Below are 22094 nucleotides of genomic sequence, written 5' to 3'. Positions count from 1 at the left end.
TGTATATTTCAGAATTCAAAGGTCAATTCTTAGGTCACATTTTGCTTGAGCGACCAGCATCATTTGACAAAGTTGGTCAATCCCTTTTCCTGGAAACAGTTTCTTTACATGGCCTCCAGGATATCATGATCTTTTTATTTCCATATACCTCACTGGTGCTCCAACCTCTTAACATCAGTAGTCCCCAAGTTTTAGTCATGGACATCTCTTTGCTATCTATACCCAATTCCTTAGTAATCTTTATCAGTCTTATAGTTTTATTTATTTGTCAGGGGGCGCAGAGAGAGCAACTTTATTTGGTAAAAGCGGACCAAACATTCAGAAGAGACAAGATAGGAAAGGTGCTGTGACAAGAGAGCCTAGAAAGCCTTCAGGCTAGATACAAAGTCTCCCACATCAAAAGGCACGGGCTCTGGGGAGACTGAGAAGGTCCTTAGCCATGTGGCACCCCATGGACAAGCTCTTCACAGTTGATGCAACCATGGCTGTCCTCATGCCCTGCACTAGCAACTCTACTTCTATCATCTTCTCACCCAGTGTGACAAGAACTTGCCAGATTTCAGTGCCCATCATGGTGCCTTTCCCTTTCTTGTCAAATACCCAAAGTCCTTCAACATAATCCTTATAGGCCCTGGTCCCTGTCCTTGGCCACAGCCTGCAGCATGGGCAGGAAGTGCCCAAAGTCCAGCACCTTCACATTCATCTCATGACTCTTGGGGATCCCCAGGACTTGAATCACCTCAGCATTGGTGGGGTTCTGACCCAGGACCCTCATCACATCCCCACACTGACTGTACAGGATCTTACCATCACCTGTTCAGTCAAACAGCTAGAAGACCTCCTTGAATTCTGTGGTCTGGTCCTCAGTGAAGTCACACACCTTGATTGCTTAGCTCTGTGGCACCTTTTCCTAGAGTAATGGCCCAGTCTTACAGTTTTAAACATCATATTTAGTCTAAATACTCCCAAATATTTACCTCCAGTTTAGATTTTTCCCTTCCCTTCCAGTCTCACATATTTAACTAATCTAATCTATATATGGTTAAATATTAGTTAAATTTAATACATTAAAAATTAATAAAATATAAAAATATATTAATAAAAAGTAATATTTTAACTATTTTAAAATTAGTTAAATCTAATAGATTATATGTGTGTGTATATATACATATATCTCAAACTTAACATGTTCAAAAATGAACTCCAAATATTACCCCCAGATCAACCTGCTTCACCCGCAGTCTCTCCCAAATATCCTGGTGACAAGCTGTGACCCAGCACTTTTTTGTTTGTGGAAAAAAAAAAAAAAAAGTCCTTGTCCTTATGGAACACACATTCTAGTTTAGAACACAGGTAGCTAACAAATAAATAAAGTATGCATGAATGATATCAGATAAGTGCTATGAGAAAAAAATAAAGTAAAATTGTGAGTGCTGGAGTAACATTGTTAAATAGGGTACTCAGTGAAATTCATTGAACGTGGATCCCCAAAACTTGAGCAGGCTCCAAGAATTCTCCTGAGGATTCTCAGGAATGCTGAAATAGAGTGGGGAGGTGGCTGGGAGGTAGTATGTCTCTCCTAGAAATATGATACGGAATAGTGAGAATACCATAATCAAGGGTGAGAAAGTGAGGATAGGGAAGGTGTTTATGAAAAGGTATAATAATGTGTGACAAAAATGTGGCTCCTGAGTCTGAGAAGGTGATGTTGGGGGACAAAAGGGCAAAAGAAAAGGGAAGGCAATGGATCTCCAGAGACACCCAGGACATGAATCTCGGAAGAAAATGATTTGGATTGGCAAATGCTCTTGTTGGGGATACTAAGAAGACCCAAAGCCTGTTGACACACACAGCTAGGGACCTTGGAGTGAAGGCTGCTGTCATGAGATGTTCTCCCATCCCTTTTTCTAATTCCTTAGAAATATCCAGAAAATACTGAATTATGAGGACTTATTAAAAGGAAATCAAACTGTTGATACTTATTTGTATAAAAGTAATCCTTTATGCTGCATTCAATACAAGTTCATCTGAACATGATACTATGCTAATAACATTTACTTCATCTCAGAAAAACATAAATGAGATTAATCCTCTACTCTTTTTAACCTTTGCTGCACACTGGAATTATCTGGGGAGCTCTACAAGGCATAATTCTTGAGTCTCATATAAGAAATTTTGATTTAATTGCTTGGGCAAGACCTGGACATTGGGATATATTTTAATCTGTCAAGGTGATCCTCATGTACAGTCAAAATTGAGAATCTGAAAGTAATTTTCACCACGAGGTTTGTAATATCTAACTTTTTCCCAGAATTTTACAGAATACTAATAAGAGGCTGTGAAAAAAAAAATGACCCTTTAAAAACTCATCCTTACTGGTTTTTATACTGGTATATAAAAATACGTTAACTTTTGTGTCTTAACCTTACATCTAGCTACCTTTCTAAACTAGCTTATTTTCCAATAATTTTTAGGTTGCTGGGATTTTGTATCGTAAACAATCATATTCTCTTAAAATAATGACAGTTTTTGTGATGGTTAATATTAGTGTCAACTTGACCAGATTAAAGGATGTAAAGGATTGTTTCTGGTGTGTCTGTGAGGGTGCTGCCACAGGAGATTAACATTTGAGTCAGTGGACTGGGAGAGGAAGACCCACCCTCAATGTGGGTGCGCGGTATCCAATCGCCTGCCAGTGTCGGTAGAAAAAGCAGGCAGAAGAAGGTGGAATAAGCTGGTTTGCTGAGTCTTCTGGCTTTCATCTTTCTCCCGTGCTGGACGCTTCCTGCCCTTGAACATCAGACTCCAGGTTCTCTGGCCTTTGGACTCTTGGATTTACACCAGTGGTTTGTCAGGGGCTCTCTGGCCTTCAGCCACAGACTGAAGGCTGCACTGTCAGCTTCCCTGCTTTTGAGGCTTTGGGACTGGGACTGAGCCACTACTGCTCCTTGCTCCTCAGCTTGCAGATGGCCTGTCATCGGGCTTCACCTTGTGATCCTTTGAGTCAATTCTCCTTAATAAACTCCCTTTCATATATACATATATCCTATTAGTTCTGTCCCTCTGGAGAACCCTAATACAGTTTTATTTCTTCTTTTCCTTTAATTTATTTTTCTAATCTTACTTCTGTCTAACACTACCAGTATAATGCTGAAGAGCAAAGGTGATAGTTGGCATTTCTGTCTTGTTCCTGAGTGTAAAGGAACAGCTTCTACTATTTCCTCACTTAGAATAATGTTTGTGATTTTTTTGTTATCCTTATCAACTTAAGGAAGCTCCTTTCCATTCTTGGTTTACTTAAAAAAAAAAGTTATCACAAATGAGTAGTGAATTTCATCAAATGTTTGTTTTGTATTTTTCAGATGACTACATGGTTTTTAATAACAGCTTTATTTGGATAAAACTCAGATACCATAAAACCCACCCTTTTACAATATACAGTTCAGTGAGTTTTTATATATTAACAGTTATGCAATGATCACCACTATTTAATTTTAGAAAATTTTCGTGACCCAAAAAGAAATGCTGTACCCATAAGCATTAATTATCCATTCCTCTTATCCACCAGCCCCTAGCAACCACTAATCTACTTTCTATCTCTGTGGATTTACTTGTTCTGGACCTTTTATATAAGTGGAATGATACAATACATAGTCTTTTGTGACAGCGTCTTTCACTTAGCATAATGTTTTCAAGGTTCATCTGCGTACTTCATTCCTTTTTATGACTGGATAATATTCCATTGTACGGATGTACCACCTTTTTTCAGTCCATTCATCAGATTATGAACAGCTTGTTTCCACTTCTTGGTTGCTATGAATAATGTTGCCATGAATATTTGTGCACAAATTTTTGTGTGGCTATATATTTTCATTTTTCTTGGCTATATACCTATAGACGGAATTTGTGGGTCATATGGTAACATTTAACATTATTTAACATTATTTAACATTTTGAGGCACTGCCAAACTGTTTTCCAAAGTAGCTACACTAGGTTATATTCCCACCAGTAATGATTGAGAATTCCAGTCTCTCCAAATCTTCATCAGCATGCATTATTGTCTTTTTCCCTTTGGCCATCCTGGTAGGTGTGAAGTTGTACCTCATTGTGGTTTTGATTTGCATTTCCCTGATGATAAAGGATGTTGACCATCTTTTCATGTGAAAATTGGTCATCTGTATATTTTCTTTGGAAAAACACCTATTCAAACCCTCTCACCCTTTCTTACTTGTATTATTTGTCTCTTTACTAAAGAGTTGTAAGAAGTCTTTACATATCTTGGATTCCAGGCCCTTATCAGGTATATTATTTACAAGTGTTTTCTACCATTCTGTAATTCATTCTTCACTTTCTTGATGGCATCCTTTGAGGCACAAAAGTTTTAAAAATTAATTAAGTCCAATTTATCTATTTTGTTGTTTTTGCTTATGCGTTTGGTGTCATATCTAAGAAAACATTACCAATGGTAACAAAGATTTACTCCTATAAGTTTTCTTGTTAAGAGTTGCATAGGTTTAGGTATTACAGTTAGGTCTATTGTCCATGTTTAGTCAATTTTTATATATGGTATGAATTAAGAATCCAACATCAAGCTAGGCACAGTGGCTCACACCTATAATCTCAGCACTTTGAGAGGATATCATGGGATGATTGTTTGAGCCCAGGAGTTGAAAATCAACCTGAGTAACACAGTGAGACCCCATCTCTACAAAAAAAAAAAAAAAAGTAAACAACTAGTCGGGCATGGTGACATGAACCTGTGGTCCCAGCTACTTGACAGGGAGGCTGAGGTGGGAGGATTGCTTCAGCCTAGGAGGTCAAGGCTGCAGTGAGCCATGACTGTGCCACCACGCTCCAGCCTGGGCAACAAAGCAAGGCCCTGACTCACAAAATAATAATAATAATAATAATAATAATAATAATAATAATAATACAATTTCATTCTTTTGCATGTAAATATCCAGTTGATCCAGCGCCATTTGTTGAAAAAACTTATTTTACCATTGAATTGTCTTGGCACCCTTAATAAATTATTTGACCATAAATGTGAAGGTTTAATTCTGGACTTGCAATTCTGTTTCTGTGATTCATATGTTATCTTTATGCCAGGACCACAGTGTCTTGATTATTGCAGTTTTGTAGTAAGTTTTTGAAACTGAGAAGTGTGAGTTCTCAAAAATTTTTTATTCTTATTCGAAATTGTTTTGGTTACTATAGCTCTCTTACAATACTATATACATTTTAGAGCCAGCTTGTCAATTTCTGCAACAACAAAAAAGCCAGCTGGGATTTACATAGGGATTGCACTGATCAATTTGGAGAGTATTGATATCTAAACAATATTAATCATTCCAATTCATGAACATAAGTAATAGTTCCATTTATTGTCTTTTCTGATTTCTTTCAGCAATGCTATATGGTTTTAGTGTTAAGTCTTGTACTTTTGTTAAATTTCTAAATATTTTATTCTTTTTAATGCTACTGTAAAGGGAAGTGTTTTCTTAATTTTATTTTTGAATTGTTCATTGCTAGTGTACATGCATACAATTGATTTTTGTGTATTGATATTGTATTCTGCAAGTCATTGTTTTTCTAAACCTTGGCATCCGCCAAAGGAAATATGTGAGTCTTTTATTACTTACTGAAGCCATTTATTACTTTTAATGGCTTTTCAGTGTAGATTCCTTAGGATTTTCTATAAGCAAGATCACATAATCTGCAAATTAAGAGAGTTTTATTTCTTCCTTCCTAATCTGCATGACTTTTACTTATTTTTCTTGCCTAATCATCCTGGCTAGAATTTCCAGTACGATCTTGAATAGAAGTGGCAAGAGCAGATATCCTTGCCTTGTTCCTGATCTTAGGGGAAAAGCATTAGTCAATCACCATTGAGTATATAGATAGATACCTCCCTTCAGGTTACAAAAGTTCCCTTCTGTATTAGTCCATTCTCATGCTGCTATAAAGAACTGCCCGAGACTGGGTAATTTATAAAGAAAAGAGGTTTAATTAACTCATGGTTCCACAAGTCTGGGGTGGGAGGCCTCAGGAAACCTACAATCATGGCAGAAGGGGAAGCAAACATGTCCTTCTTCACATGGTAGCAGGAAGGAGAAGAATGAGAGCTGAGTAAAGGGGGAAGCCCCTTATAAAACCATCAGATCTCATGAGAACTTACTTAATATCACAAAAAGAGTGTATTAGTCTATTTTCATACTGCTATAAAGAAATACCCAAGACTGGGTAATTTATAAAGAAAAATAGGTTTAATGGACTTACAGTTCCACATGGCTGAGAGGGGCCTCAAAATCATGGCAGAAGGTGAAGGAGGAACAAAGGCACATCTTACATGATGGCAGGCAAGAGTCGTGTGCAGGGGAACTGCCCTTTATAAAACCATTCACTATCACAAGAATAGCATGTGAAAACCCACCCTCCATGATTCAATTACTTCCCTCCAGGTCCCTCCCATGACATGTGGGGATTATGGGAGCTACAATTCAATATGAGATTTGGGTGGGGAATACAGCCAAACCAAATCAAATAGCATGGGGGCATGAGGGAACTGCCCCCATGATTCAATTACCTCCCACCTGGTCCCTCCCACCATTTGTGAGGATTATGGGAACTACAGTTAAGATGAGATTTGGGTTGGGACACAGCCAAACTGTATCACCTTTTATACCTAGTGTGTTGAGTGGTTTTATCATAAAAGGATGTTGTGCCTTTTCATATGTTTTTTCTACATCTATTGAGATGATCATATGAAGTGTGCCCTTTATTTTATTAATATAGTATATTACATTAAGTTTCAGATGTTGAAACAACCTTGACTAAATTCATTAATGCAAATAAAAACTCAAAAAAGCCTACAGGCCTTAGTCTACTATACCTGCATTAAAAATTTTGGTTGGGGTGACCTCGGAGCATAACTCAACCCCTGAACAACCTAAACTGAGACCTCACTAGTATAAGTGGGTTAACATGCATTGACCCAATAATTTGATCAACGGAGTAAGTTACCCTAGGGATAACAGCACAATCCTATTCTAGAGTCCATATTGACAATAGTGTTTATGACCTCGATGTTGGATCAGGACATCCTAATGGTGTAGCCACTATTAAGGGTTCGTTTGTTTAACAATTAAAGTCTTACATGATCTGAGTTCAGATCAGAGTAATGCAGGTTGGTTTCTATCTAACATTTCTCCTAGTACAAAAGGACAAGAGAGAAGGCCCACTTCATAAAGCGCCCTCACCCTGTAGATAACGCTATCTCAATCTAACAAATCACCATACACCATACACCCTACCCAAGAACAGGGTTTGTTAAGATGGCAGAGCCCGGCAATTGCATAAAACTTAAAACTTTATAACCAGAGGCTCAACTCCTCTTCTTTTTTTTTTTTTTTTTTTTTTGAGACAGAGTCTTGCTTTGTCACCCAGGCTGGAGTGCAGTGACCTGATCTCTGCTCACTGCAAGCTCCACCTCCTGGGTTCACACCATTCTCCTGCCTCAGCCTCGCAAGTTGCTGGGACTACAGGCACCCACCGCCATTTCTGGCTAATTTTTTGTATTTTTAGTAGAGACGGGGTTTCACCGTGTTAGCCAGGATGGTCTCGGTCTCCTGACCTCGTGATCCACCCACCTCGGCCTCCCAAAGTGCTGGGATTACAGGCATGAGCCACATGCCCAGCCTCCTCTTATTAACAATAAGCCTATAATTAACCTTCTCCTACTTATCATTTCCACTGTAATCACTACAGCATTCCTTACATTCATTGAACAAAAAATCTTAGGCTATATACACCTATGCAAAGGACCTAACATTGTAGGTGCTGTGGACTGCTTCAACCATTCACTGATGCGATAAAACTTTCCATACAAGAACCCTTACAGACCTCAACATCTACATCTACTATCACCCTTTATATTATTGCTCCAACCCTGGCCCTTTCTATTGCTCTCCTCTGTGAAGTCCCCTCTCTATAACAAATCCCCTAATTAATTGTAATATAGGCCTCCTATTTATGCTAGCCACATCAAGCCTAGCTGTGTGTTCTATTCTGTGATCAGGATGAGCATCTAATTCAAATTCATACTAGCTCCTACCCCAATCTTAATTAAAAAAATAAATCCCTGCTCTACAGAAGCAGCCACCAAATACTTCCTTACACAAGTAACCACATCTGTAATTCTCATAATAGGTATCCTTTCCAATAACCTGGCCTCTGGACAGTGAATAATAATAAACACTATTCATCAATTTTCATCCTTAATAATAATAATGGCCCTAGTAATAAAAGAATAGCCCCCTTTCACTTCTGAGTCCCAGAAGTAACTCAAGGAACCTCTCTAATGTCTGGCATACTTCTCCTCACATGACAAAAACTAGCCCCTATCTCGATCATGTTTCAAATTTTCCCAATTACAAACATGAACATCTTCCTATCTATCACAATCCGATCCATTATAGTAGGCGGCTGAGGAGGACTTAATCAAGCACAACTGCGTAAAATCATAGCCTACTCCTCAATTACTTACCTAAGTTGAATAACAGAAGTAATAATTTGTAACCCAAACATTACCATTCTAAACCTGATTACTTAACAACTACCACATTTCTGGCACTCAACCTGAGTATAAGCACAACCCTGTCACCATCTCGCACCTGAAACAAATTAACATGGTTAACACCTATAATCCACTAATTTTACTATCCCTAGGAGGTTTACCCCCATTAACAGGATTTCTGCTTAAATGAACCATCATTCAAGAATTTACAAAAATCAAGTCTTATTACCCCTGCCATCATAACTATCATAACTCTACTCAACCTGTACTTTTACATATGCCTAATTTATTCCATCTCAGTAACAATATGCCCCACATCTAATAATATGAAAATAAAATGACAATTCGAAAATACAAAAACTATATTTCTCTTCCCCCCACTTTTCTTTTCCACCCTCCTCTTACCTATCTCTCCATTGATACTGACTATAACTTGGAAATTTAGGTTACATAAGACCAAGAACCTTCAAAGCCCTTAGTAAGTAAATTGTATTTAACTTCTGTAACAGACCTAAGGACTGCAAGACTCTACTCTGCATCAGTTGAATGCAAATCAACCATTTTAATTAAGCTAAGCTCTTGCTAGATTGGTGGAATTCAAACCCACGACAATTTAGTTAACAGCTAAACACTCTAATCAACTGGCTTTAATCTACTTCTCCTGCCATTGAGGGCAGAAAGGCAGAAGAAGCCCCGGCAGGACTGAAGTTGCTCCTTTGAATTTGCAATTCAATGTGACAAACCACCTCGGGGCCGGTAAAAAGAGGCCTTGACCTCTGTCTTTAGATTTACAGTCTAATGCTTACTCCGCCATTTCACCTTTTTTCCCACTTAGGTTCATCAATCGTTTGTTGTTTTCAACAAACACTCTACCTGCTATTCGGCGCATGAGCGAGGATAGTGGGCACCGCCCTAAGCCTTCTCATTCGAACAGAATTAGGCCAATCAGGAACTCTGCTAGGAGATGATCAGATATACAATGTTATTGTTACCGCCCACGCATTCGTCATAATCTTTATAGTAATACCAATCATAACTGAGGGTTTCGGCAACTGACTAGTTCCTCTGATAATTGGTGCACCCGATATGGCGTTCCCCCGGATAAATAATAAAAGCTTCTAACTTCTCCCTTCTTCCCCCTTTCCTACTCCTACTTGCATCATCAATAGTAGAAGCTGGCGCGGGAACCGGCTGAACAGTATACCCCACTTTAGCAGGAAGCCTAACACATGCAGGAACCTCTGTGCATCTAACCATTTTGTCTCTCCACCTAGCAGGCGTTTCTTCTGTTTTAGGGGCCATTAATTTTATTACCACAATTATTAATATAAAATCCCCCAGCCTTATCCCAGTATCAAAACACCCGTTTTCGTGTGATCAGTCCTCATTACGGCAATCCTTCTACTCCTTTCTCTCCCAGTCCTAGCCGCCGGCATTACCATACTATTAATTGACCGTAGACTCAACACTACTTTTTTGGTCCTGCTGGTCGGGTGACCCTATCTTATATCAACACTTATTCTGATTATTTGGTCAGAAAGAATAAACAATCTTGCATTACTTGAGAAAATCCCACCTGTTTGCAGTATATGTTGCTGGATTCAGTTTGCTAGTATTCTGCTGAGGATTTTTGCGTCTGTATTCATAAGAGATATTGGTCTGTATTACAATGTCTCTAGTTTTGTTATCAAGGTAAAACTAGCCTCATTGAATGAGTTGGGAAACCTTCCTTCCTATTCTATTTTTTGGAGGAGTGTGCCAAAAATTGGTATTGATCCTGTAAATGTTTGGTAGACTTGACCAGTGAAGCCATCTGGTCCTGGACTTTTCTTTGCAGGAAGTTTTTGTCTTTTAAATTAAAACTCCAGTATATTTTTGAAGGTCTATTCAGAACTCCTGTTTCTTTTTTATTCAATTTTGGTAGTCTGTGAATCATATGGCTTTTATTCTTTATTATGTTCCTGGAGCAAATGGTGTTTATATAGTCTTAATGGTAAGCCATCCCTGCTTTCCTGGGATAAACAACATCATGATGTCTAATTGTTTCTACTAACTGTTGAATTCTGGTTTTAAATAATTTAATTATTTTTATTTTAAACATTTACTTCTATATTTATATGTTAAGCGGGCCTGTGCTTTTCATTTTTTGTTTTTTTCTGTCTGGTTTTGGCAAAGTTATACTGACCTCAGAGTAAAGCTTAAAGAGTATCCGCCCTTTTTTTTTTCCTATTCTCTGGAAGAGTTTGTTTAATATTAAGTTACAGTTTGGTAAAATTTGCCTGCAAAAATGCCTAAGCTTGTTTTCTATGTGAAAATATTTTAACTACTGCTGTTTCAATGTATTAAATTAAATAAGTAGCTGGATTCTTATTCCTAAATCAGTTTTGGTAAATTGTATTTTTCTAGAAATTTGCAATTTCATCTAAGTTTTCAAATTTACTGAAGCAAAGTTAAGTATAGTATTTTTTAAATATTTTAATATTTTCTGTATCTGTAGCTAAGGACCATTCTGCATTCATATTATTTAGCTTCTCTCTTTCATTCCAAACTTATTTTATCAGTGGTTTCTTAGTCTGCTCAGGATGCCATAACAAAATACCATAAACTGGGTAGCTTATAAACAACATAAATGTATTTCTCATAGTTTTAGAAGCTGCAAAGTCCAAGATCTAGGCACCAGCAGATTCAGTGTCTGGCGAGGGCCCACTTCCTTGTGGATAGACAGCCATCTTTTTCCTAAGGGCAAAGGAGCTCTCTAGGGCCTCTTTTATAAGGGCACTGTATTAGTCTGTTTTCACGCTGCTGATACAGACATACCCAAGACTGGGCAATTTACAAAAGAAAGAGGTTTAATTGACTTACAGTTCCAAGTGGCTGGGGAAGCCTCACAATCAAGGTGGAAGGCAGGAGGAGCAAGTCACATCTTACCTGGATGGCAGCAGGCAAAGAAAGGAGGACTTGTGCAGTGGAACTCCCCTTTTTATAACCATCAGATCTCATGAGACTTACTCACTATCACGAGAACAGCATGGGAAAGACCTGCCCCCATGATTCAATTACTCATAACACATGGGAATTCAAGATGAGATTTGGGTGGGGACGCAGCCAAACCGTATCAGGCACTAATCCCATTCATCAAGGCTCTACCCTCAGGACCTAACAGCATCCCCAAAATCCCACCTCCGAATACCATCACATTGAGGATTAGGTTTCAATATACAAATTTTGGGGGGACACAAACATTCAGTCTATACCAAATGAGTTTTCTACTTCATTACTCTTTTCAAAGAACAAACTTTTGGTTTTTTCATATATATCAGTCAGAAAAACAACACACTTGAAATAAATGAAGAAAATTTCATAATTTGTAAGTGCTTGGGAAGGATTAAAGGAATCAAAATCATTTGAAATTTTATTTATATTTTCCATTGATTTCTTCCATATCTTTATTATCTTGTTCCCTCTAGTCCTTAGTCCAAGGACATTGAAAATTAACTTTTCAGTTTGAAATTTTGCAGATCACCCATGTTCTGCCCTGAACCCCCAATTTATTTTATCAATCCTATTCAGTTTAGCATTTAGAATGCTTCCAATTTTTCAGTTTTATAAATAACTGTGCGATGAACATCTTTGTAAAAGCAAGTTTACATAGATCTTTAATAGAGATATATTTACAAAGTATAACTGCTATATCAAGATATATACATATGTGTTAAAATATGCTGCCAAATTGTCCCTCAGAATATTATACCAATTAGCACATCCATCTTCAATGTATAAGAATATCCTTTCCCTGTATTCTCAATAAAACCATTATCTTTCATTTTTTAATCTTTGCTACCTGGATAAACACAAATGGTATTACAAAAAAATCACATTTTTATGACTAGTGAGAAATAACAATGTGTTTATAAACCATTTAATTGATTCATTTTTTTAATTGCCTCCAAAGCCTTTCTCATTTTTGTGTTGGAATGTTATGGTTCTTTTTAATAATTTTGTAACAATTAATAATAACTTCTTCTGGTTATATATGCTTAGTTGCAATTTTTTCCTCCGTTTATCCATTGTTATTTAAATTTATATGTGTGCTGTTTGTGACATAAAGAAGTTTTAATTTTTTATGTGATCATATATGTTAATAATTTTTGGATGATTTTTGTCCTTTATAGCATAATTAGAAATTTCTTTCATTCCCCAATAATTTATTCATCTATATTTTCTTTGAGCTTTTTATGGTTTCATTGCTTACACTTTATTCTTTAATCTACCTCAAATTTAGTAAAGACAATGTGAAGTAAAAATCTAATCTTACTAATCCTAAATGGTTAGCCACTTGTTTCAGCAGCATTTATTGAATAATCCTTTTTGAAAAGAAGACCACATTTATCATCTGCTAAATTTACATATTTATCTGGTGTTTCAATTCTATTTTCTTTATCTTTTAATTATTCTTTGCAAGTGCAAATATTTAAAATTATTTCTTCTAAATCCTGTCATTTCTGACAACATGAATGAACCTGACGACATTATGCTAAATGAAATAAGCCAGGCACAGAAAGACAAACACCTCATGATCTCATTTACACGTGGAATCTAAACAATCAAACTCATAGGAGCGGAGTGTGGGATGATAGTTACCAGAGGCTGGGGGGTGGATGGAATCAAGAGATGTTGATCAAAGAGTAGAATGTTGCAGTTATGTTACACAAGTGGAATAAATAAGTATTTAAGGTGATAGATATATTAATTAGCTTGATTCAATCATTCCACACTGTATACATATAACATCACGATCACTGTGTACCCCGTAATTTACATCATTATAATTTGTCAAAAGTATAAATAATTTTTCCTAAATAGTAGTACAATAATAATATTAAGGATAAAAAATTATATCCATTATTATATACCAGGTACTCTTGTAAGCCCTTTACATCTATTAATTCATTTAATCTTCATGACAACCTGTGAGGTATATACAGGCCTTCCTTCATAAAGGGATATATATGTTCTTATAAAACTTTAAATTCTTCAACATCATACACAAAATATAAGTTTATTTGGGGGTAGGATAGAATAAGGTTGGAAAAGACTGTTGAAACCCGATGTAACTTTGTAACCAGAGCACTAACTGAAATAAAAAGAAAGTTAATAAAAATCCTAGAATGATATATCTCTATAGCCTTCGCACTCAACATCTGTCAATCAATCATTCACAGCCTTTATACTCAGTTTTATGTTTCCTTCAAAGTATAGATCTTTGAGGGAATTAATTTTTAGAGATTAATTTTATTACAATTAAAAATCTGAACCAGTGTAGGATGACGATAGTTAACAATAATGTATTATATTGTTTCACATAGCTAGGAGGATATTGAATGTTCCCAACACAAAGAAATGATAAATGTTTGAGATGACAGATGTGCTCAGATCCCCTGATGTGATCACAATACATTAGGTGGATCAAAACATCACTAGGTACCCCATGAATATACACAATTACTATTTGTCAACTAAAAAAGGTAAAATTTTAAAATCTGAACCAGAGTACAACAGTATCTATCAATACACTTTTTAAAACATAGGAAGAATGTTTTTGCTGCTATTTAATCTTCACTCAGTTTCACCAAAAACTCAACAGTATGTAGAATGTGGAAGTCCTAAAAGCCACTCCAATAGCTTCCACTAAAGGAGATCACTGCAGCAAAGTTTTCAGCTTCTTTCTTAAGATGCTCATATATTGCTAAGGCTTTCTCTTTAATTGGAAGAAAGTTTATCCTGTTTGTTTCTTTTTTTTTTTTTTTTTTCTTTTCTGAGACAGTGTCTCGCTCTGTAGCCCAGACTGGAGTGCGGTGGTGCGATCTCGGCTCACTGGAAGCTCCACCTGCTGGGTTCATGCCATTCTCCTGCCTCAGCCTCCTGAGTAGCTGGGACTACAGACACCCGCCACCACGCCCAGCTAATTTTTTGTATTTTTAGTAGAGTCGGGGTTTCACGGTGTTAGCCAGGATGGTCTCGATCTCCTGACCTTATGGTCCGCCCGCCTCAGCTTCCCAAAGTGCTGGGATTACAGGCATGAGCCACTGCACCCAGCCCCCTGTTTGTTGCTTTTGTATTCAGTTGAAATGCTCAATTTTTCCTGTTTACTGCATTCTCACAAATTCTAATGCACTGGCAATTATTTGTGCTACTTTTTTTCCCTCCAGAGTCATCCCCAATTCTATGCCACATTGACTCTTAATGCATTTGTGAGTATTGACATCACAATCTCTCCAAATCCTTTAGTTTCAGGATTTTCTTTGATTGTTCAAATATTTCAGAATTTGCTTACTAACCTTATGATAATCACTGAGCCTCCACTGACATTTTTAGAATTACCTCTCCATTTGTAATTAATATAAAATACGTTGCTAGCCAGGAAAGTATTTCTAAACTTCTCTTCTTGGTGTTACTTGAAAATAAGAACAAAATATTTACTAGAAAAAAATGTCATGCAAAATCTTGTTCTGTATTCTCCTGAGAAATGTCAATCTGATTCTTGATCTGTTCTTTCAAAATTTTGTAAATTTCCTTTGACTTCGATATTCTTAAATCTCTACAATGCGTTTAAGTGTGACGAATTCCTCCCACTTTATCTGTCTTCTTTGACATCCTTTGAGTCCTTTTAGTCTGTCTTTTTTCATCATTAACTTAATTCAATTCTTGGTCGTTAATTCTTCAAATATTTCATTCCTTGTGCTCATTTTTTCCATGTCCTTCTGGGGCTCCAGTCATACCTATGAGTGTCCTTTTACTGCTGTGTGCCATTTTGCTTTGCTTTTAAATTTCCCATCTCTTTATAACTTCGCCATATCTCCTGTGAGAGTTCTAGAGCTGGCCTTCCAGTGCATCAGTTCCACACCAGGAGCTGTACCCATTCCGCTGCTTAATTCAATGGCAGAATAATTTATTTCGCCTGATTTAAAAATGCATATTTCAGAAGCCAAAGGGAAACCAGGCTTTTCCTCACCCCAGGGCCTGTCAGCTAGGGCAGGCCTGTGATCTAGAATCAGCCAGCCAAAAATCCACCCAGGATGGCTCAAAGAGACACAGTCTCAGAGGCCGTGGCAGTGTCAAGAACACAATGCTGACAGCTGAACGGGAGAGGCGGTGCCAGCATCAGTCCCTGTAGTGTGACTTGATTGTGTTCTTGTTTATTTAACCCCTCTTGGTTCCCATTCTGGGGTGGATCCTCCAGCCTTCTCCTTGGTTCTATAATCTAGCCAATTTCCTTTCAATAGTGTATTTTTTCCTGAAGTCATATGAAGTTGGACTGTGTTGTTCATAACTGATACCATAGGTGACAGAAGTCGGGATATGGGAGAAGCGCAGGACAGGTGAAGCACTAATTTCTTCCTCCTACATAGTTGGGACTCTGTGGATACTGTCATAAGGCATGGTTCAAAAACGCAGGGTAGAAAATATATTACTTACAATTGTGAAAGTAATGACTGTTAGAACGACAAAATAAAACTAATCAAATTTAGGAGAGGAAAATGGATCAGGGGTAAAATGAGATAGTCCCCAAACCTGATGAATGGGACTCAAAGGTTACAATTTAAAGCTGATAAGACAAGTAAGAGAACCAAAATCTTACTATTTACAGTCATAAAAAATAACCAATAAAAGAGCTAACACAAGTGAGAAGATACAATTATATCCAGTCTGTGGGACTAATATAGAAGGTGGGAGGTAAAAACGTTGCTGTTCATTTGCTATCTTTCTGTCTTTTTGAAATCATTTTTAGCCATGCTCATATATCACATTTTTAACACTTCACATCTCTCAGCTACACCACCACAGAGCATATCACATAATTAAATGTAAGGCCATTAATATCTACACACACACACACACACACACACACACACACGGATCCAGCTGCAACTCTAAGAATGCAAATTACAAAAGATTCAATTACATAAGAATCAATTCAAGAGTATATATTTGCCTTCGGATTTGTTTTCTTTGCTAAAACACAAAGCAGTCTCATACCCATCATAAGGTAAATTGTGTACAGAAAAAGAAGGAAATCAAATTCCAAAAGGTGATGTGGAAAATGCAATAATTTTTTCTGCTTTATTGAGGAATGATTGACAAAAAGGGTATATATCTACAGTACATAATGTGTTTTGACATCTGTATACACTGTGAAATGATTACCACAATCAAGTTAACATATCCACCACCTCACAATTATCTTTGTTGTTGTTGTTAGCGAAAACATTTAGCATCTACTCTCTCGCAAATTTCAAGTATATAATATGGTTCTATTAACTATAGTCACTATGCTGTACATTAGATCTTCAGAGCTTATTCATTCTGCCTAACAGAAACTGTACCCTTTGATAAACATCTCCTCATTTCCCCCATGCTCCCAGCCCCTGGCAACCACCATCCTACTCTGTGCTTCTGTGAGTTTGGCTTTTTGAAATTCCACACATTTGTGAGATCTTACAGTATTTGTCTTTCTGTATGTGGCTTTTTTCAGTTAGCATAATGGTCCTCCAGGTTCATCCACATTTTTTCAAATGACAGGATTTCCTTCTTTTTTAAAGCCGAATAATATTCCATTTTGTGTGTGCATATACATATATACACATACATATGTACACCACATTTTCTTTATCTGTTCAAATGTTAAAATGTGATGTTTGAGCATGGCTAAAAACTATTTGAACAGTACAGAAAAGTAGAAATGAAACAGATACACATACATGTATACACGATATTTTCCTCCTCTGTTCATTTGTTAATGGACACTTAGGTTGATTCCATACCTTGTCACTAAGAAAAGCAGATCATAAACTTTGATCTGTTGTGATTTAGATCTTAGATCCCATCAATACCAAATTTGAAAGATTAGTTGCTTATTGCCTGTGTGTAAAAATACTCATAAACTTGAGGGAAGTTCCACAGGCTAATCCTAGTTTGAAGTCTTATAAGTATGAACAATGAGATACTTAGGATTTACTGGAAAGAGTACAAGACTCGGAGTCAAAAAATTTGGGTCTGCCCCATCTGCATTATTTACAAGTTCATGATCTTGGGCAAATCATCACTCCAGCCTGAGCTTTGTCACCTGTGAATTGGGGATAAAATTGCTAACTGCATAGGATTGCTATTAAAATCAAATGAGATAATGGACTATATATGAGATTGTCTGGTAAAATGTAAAGCCCAATACAAATGTTAAATACTATTGTCACTATTACAACAACTGGTCACAAAGGACATCTATAAAAAAAGTAGAAATGGCATAATGAAAATTCATCCTAATAAAAAAATATAACCAAGCAGAAGCACCTTTCTTTTTAAAAGAAATGAATATGATCCTTCCCAGGACACAAAATATGGTACTTGACCTCACACAGTTCACAGTGGCAGTGGAACCAGTCTCCCACTGTGTGATGACTGATATCCACACGTGCCCAGCATGTACCTCGATTCACAGCTTCAGGTAAGAAAAAGTTTGTTTGAGAGAATATATTAATGAATAGATTTTCACTTCCTTGATCATAGGAAGTGAAAAAAAAAGTTTAAGAACATCAAGTGTTGTTCTTTGGATTTCAGATCCCCTGGAACTGAAACAAAGAAGGCTAGAAAGAAGGTAGAGAAAGAGGGGCGTAGAAGAGTCTGTAGAAAGAGGCATGGGGTTCCAAGGAGGGAAGGACAAAGCTAGCTCGTTAGGAAAGTAGTATGTTGTAAAGGAAAGAGCCCTGGACCAGGAGTCAAGAAACAGCTCTAGTCCCAGCACCGCCACAGGCTCTCTATGAAACCCTGGGCAGGCCACTGCCCCTCTCTGAGTCTCAGTTTCTTTACCGATAATACAAAGGAGGCATCGTAAAACCAGTTAAAGCAGCTACTCAATCATTTACAAAATATGTATTAAGTGTTTATTATGCGATAGGCAGAGTTCTAGTCACAGAGACATGGGAGAAAACAAAAACAAACATGGTTCCTGCTGCCATGGATCTGGCATTCTAAATGATCTCGCTCCAACTCAAAGACCCGGCACACTAGAACTGACTGTAGGCTGTGGTGAGGCCACAGTAGACAAGCACAATGGCTAAATGACTGAAGAGCAGACAGCATGACCTCTTCGAAAGCAGTCTATTTTTTTTAAGCAGAAGCAAGTGCTCCTCACTCTCATGTTGCCCCACTCCAGGTCCTGGGCCTTGGAGCTTAATACAGATCATGGCATCCAACAGACTTTTATTCTGAAAGCCAAGGTTAGGGCTCAAAGAAACTTGCAGAAATATAAAGATGTTTTGTTTTGTTTTTCAGTTAGATAATTAGACTCATTACAGCAGAGAAATGGGGACATTATTTGATACTTTTTAAAAAGCATATCTAAAATGACTAACATTAATGTACAGGTGAAATTTCATAAAAATTAATGATCACTATAATTGTTCCTAATCTCTGTTTTCTATACTAGGAAAAACAAAATTTATATATGAATTATTTGCTATACGTAGAGAGAATATAATACCTCTTTTACCAAACATGAAGCCCTAGCCTTGATTTCTGTGGTACATTAAAAAAATATACTTTGCATTGCCAAAAGAGAAATAGTATTGAGTTTTGATCTGTATTTTCTGTTGCTCATTCATTAAATTGGTGTAAAAGAAGGAAAATCTTAAAAGACATGGAAGGCAGCTCCCTTACAGACAGCTATCAAAAGAGCGTCCCAAGAGTGCCCTGACCACACTTTTCTTCCCAGATCATGGGCCCCAGCATCTCCGAGCACACACTGTCTTCCACAGGATCTTCTGACAAGTCTGCTTCACCCTAGGAATCCCCATGATCAACATGAGAGAATGAAGAGAAGGATAGGCCGCCATGAGTGTCTCCCAGATGAAGACACTGGTGAGATCAGGAGGATAAGTCTTGGAGGTGATGGAGAAGGGGCTGGCCATGATATAAACCAGGTGAAGTAAGAGGAAGCAGCCCAAGGACTTCAGGGCAGTGATGTGAGCCTTGGCCCGGGCATCCCTCCTACCAGCTGAATGGACCTTCATCTTCTTGTGGTGTGTATACAAAGAGACAATCAGCATCCCAGAGGAAACAAGAAACACCATTAAAGGCAAACAACTTCCAGAATTGAGCTGAAATACATACAGGTACTGCCAGTGTTCAAAGGGATAACGAATGCTGCTGTTTCCTTGGGAAGGATGATGGACCGTTAAGCCAACTTGGACTGTAAGTAACAAACTGATTATAAAGTAGCCCAGAAGGCACCAGAGACTCAGGTTATAGGCCCTCTGCTTTAGCCACAAGTAGGCAGGGTGATCAAAGGTGGTGATCTTCTTGCAATAGAAGACACTGAGGAAGGTGGCAAACCACAAGCTGGCCTGGCTTACCAGGACCCAGAAGACACTAAGATAGCGAAGCCAACGGCTGCTCTGGAAAAGGGGAAACAAGCTTAAGTCCAAAATGATCAGCCACTGCAGGAGAAACCGGCAGCCAGCCAGGCCCAGGATAATGAGGTTATATGAGGACCAGCTGAATTTTCTGATCCATTCTCTTAAACTCCAGACCACAAGGATTCCATTTCCAATTAAACCGATGAGAAATTCAATCACGGCCACCAGCATCAGCAGTCCTAGGCCAGCGCTCAGCATGACGGGGGAGTGGAGGCTCTCACTGCTCCTGGCTGAGCTCAGATCCCCCAGCAGCGATAACACACCAGGGTAAATTTGCACACCACAGAATCTGGATTTGGCCTTATCCCTCTGTAATCTGTCTTCAAGCAAGACTGAACAGCTGTGACGAGGAACAGAGAGGTTGAAAGTTATGACACGCTCTGTATTTGCATCTACATGAATGAACTCTGGGTGTAGACCCAGGGATTGCCAACAGTACCATAGACACTGGCTCTCCATCTCAAAGGTCGTGGGCCAAAGTCTAGACACCAGGATATAATGTAACAAGGCCCCTCAACAAGAAAGATCAAATCAAAACATGCTCAGGTGCTAGATAGTGCCAGTTATGAGCTCATATATATATAAAAAGAAATTTTATTTTCATAAAAACAACATTGGGCTGGGCATGGTGGCTCACACCTGTACTCCCAACACTTTGGGAGGCCAAGGTGGGTGGATCACCTGAGGCCAGGAGTTTGAGACCAGCCTGGCCAACATGGTGAAACCCCATCTCTACTAAAAATATAAAAATTATCCAGGCATGGTGGTGGCTGCCTGTAGTCCCAGCTACTCCGGAGGCTGAGGCAGGAGAATCACTTGAACCCAGGAGATGGAAACTGCAGTGAGCCGAGATTGCACCACTGCACTCCAGCCTGGGCGACAGAGCAAGACTCTATCTCAAAAAAAAAAGAAAAAGAAAAAAAAGTAAGCATGCTAAGAATTCTCTATGAAGCTGTAGGCAGGCAGGCCACTGCCCCTCTCTGGGCCTCAGTTGCTCTACTAATAACTGAATGGATTGTAGGACTAGATTTCCATTCCTTCGGATTAAATTTACAGAGTGCTTATTTTGTGTCAAACTAGTGTACTAGGCACTGGGGATGGTGCCATTGTAATACACGGTCCCTGCCTCCAGGTGGCATTCATTGTACATCATCTCCACCCAGCTGCAAGACCTAGCACTCTAAAACTCTGGCTGTAGGCTATGGAGGGGCAGAGAAGCTCACGATCTTCTACCGGCCTAAAAATCTAGATGAGGCTTGAACCTGTCCAAAAGCAGTATTTCTTTGGCAACTTTCTGATAGAGACATAGTGCCTCTCTCTGCCCACCTGCCCCAATCTAGCCTGGCAGTGGAATTTGCCACAGATCCTGGTAGCCAACTGACATGTTTCCAGAAAGCTATTCTGGTGTCAAAAAATCAAAGTATCCAGAAATATAGAAAGGTTTCTGACAGACTAGTTTACTACCAGTGTTGAGAGGCTAAACCACATAGAAAATTGAGATCATAATTTAGCTAATTCCACTAAGAAAAGTGCTTGCCTAAAAAATATCCAGCAATTAACATACAGGTTCACCTCTTTTTAAAATACATTAGTTTCAAACTATAGCTATTTTCTACTTCCTTTTATCAAAAACATAGCGTATTGGCAAGGAAAATTGGATTATCTGCAGTAATTTTTTAAAATGTGATACTTTCCATGCAAAATATGAAAACTCAGTTTTGACTTCAGTAGTTTATTAAAATGATGTGATTTGCATTGCTTATAGAGCAATAAGGTCCAGTTTCTAGCCTGTTTTTCATGTTACCCTTTCATTTTGTTTCAAAATCAAAGAAGAAATGAGAAGAATTGAGAATAAAAATTTTATTTTTCTAAAATCTAGTTATTTCTACTGTTGTCAATGATACAGTTAAGGACCTGATTAGATCCTTTTCCCAAGCCATGGCCTCTAGGATTTCCAAACACATATCATCTCCTACAGAATTCTCTGACAAGTCTGATTCCTCATAACCATTACAACAGAGGAAAGTGAAGTATAGACAGCCATGAG

General features: G+C 37.9%; 1 protein-coding gene and 1 pseudogene across 1 annotated transcript; both read right to left on the bottom strand.

The window, feature by feature from the left end:
- Positions 1-254: 254 nt before the first annotated feature.
- Positions 255-4080, bottom strand: LOC119621570 (myosin light polypeptide 6-like; annotated as a pseudogene).
- Positions 4081-19239: 15159 nt separating this feature from the next.
- Positions 19240-20508, bottom strand: TAS2R5 (taste 2 receptor member 5). The gene has a single exon (XM_007983205.3). The coding sequence runs from the start codon at positions 20504-20506 to the stop codon at positions 19346-19348; it is 1161 nt and encodes a 386-aa protein (XP_007981396.2). The 5' UTR covers positions 20507-20508; the 3' UTR covers positions 19240-19345.
- Between the last annotated feature and the right edge of the window lie 1586 nt (positions 20509-22094).

Source organism: Chlorocebus sabaeus, chromosome 21, assembly GCF_047675955.1.
Source record: "Chlorocebus sabaeus isolate Y175 chromosome 21, mChlSab1.0.hap1, whole genome shotgun sequence".
Classification (NCBI taxonomy): Eukaryota; Metazoa; Chordata; class Mammalia; order Primates; family Cercopithecidae; genus Chlorocebus; species Chlorocebus sabaeus.
Note: the sequence above shows the minus strand (reverse complement) of the source record. Positions and strands in the feature narration are given on the sequence as shown.

Excerpts from the sequence above, each read along its gene's own strand:
- TAS2R5 (XM_007983205.3), bottom strand. The coding sequence starts at position 20,506 with ATGGAGAGCCAGTGTCTATGGTACTGTTGGCAATCCCTGGGTCTACAC.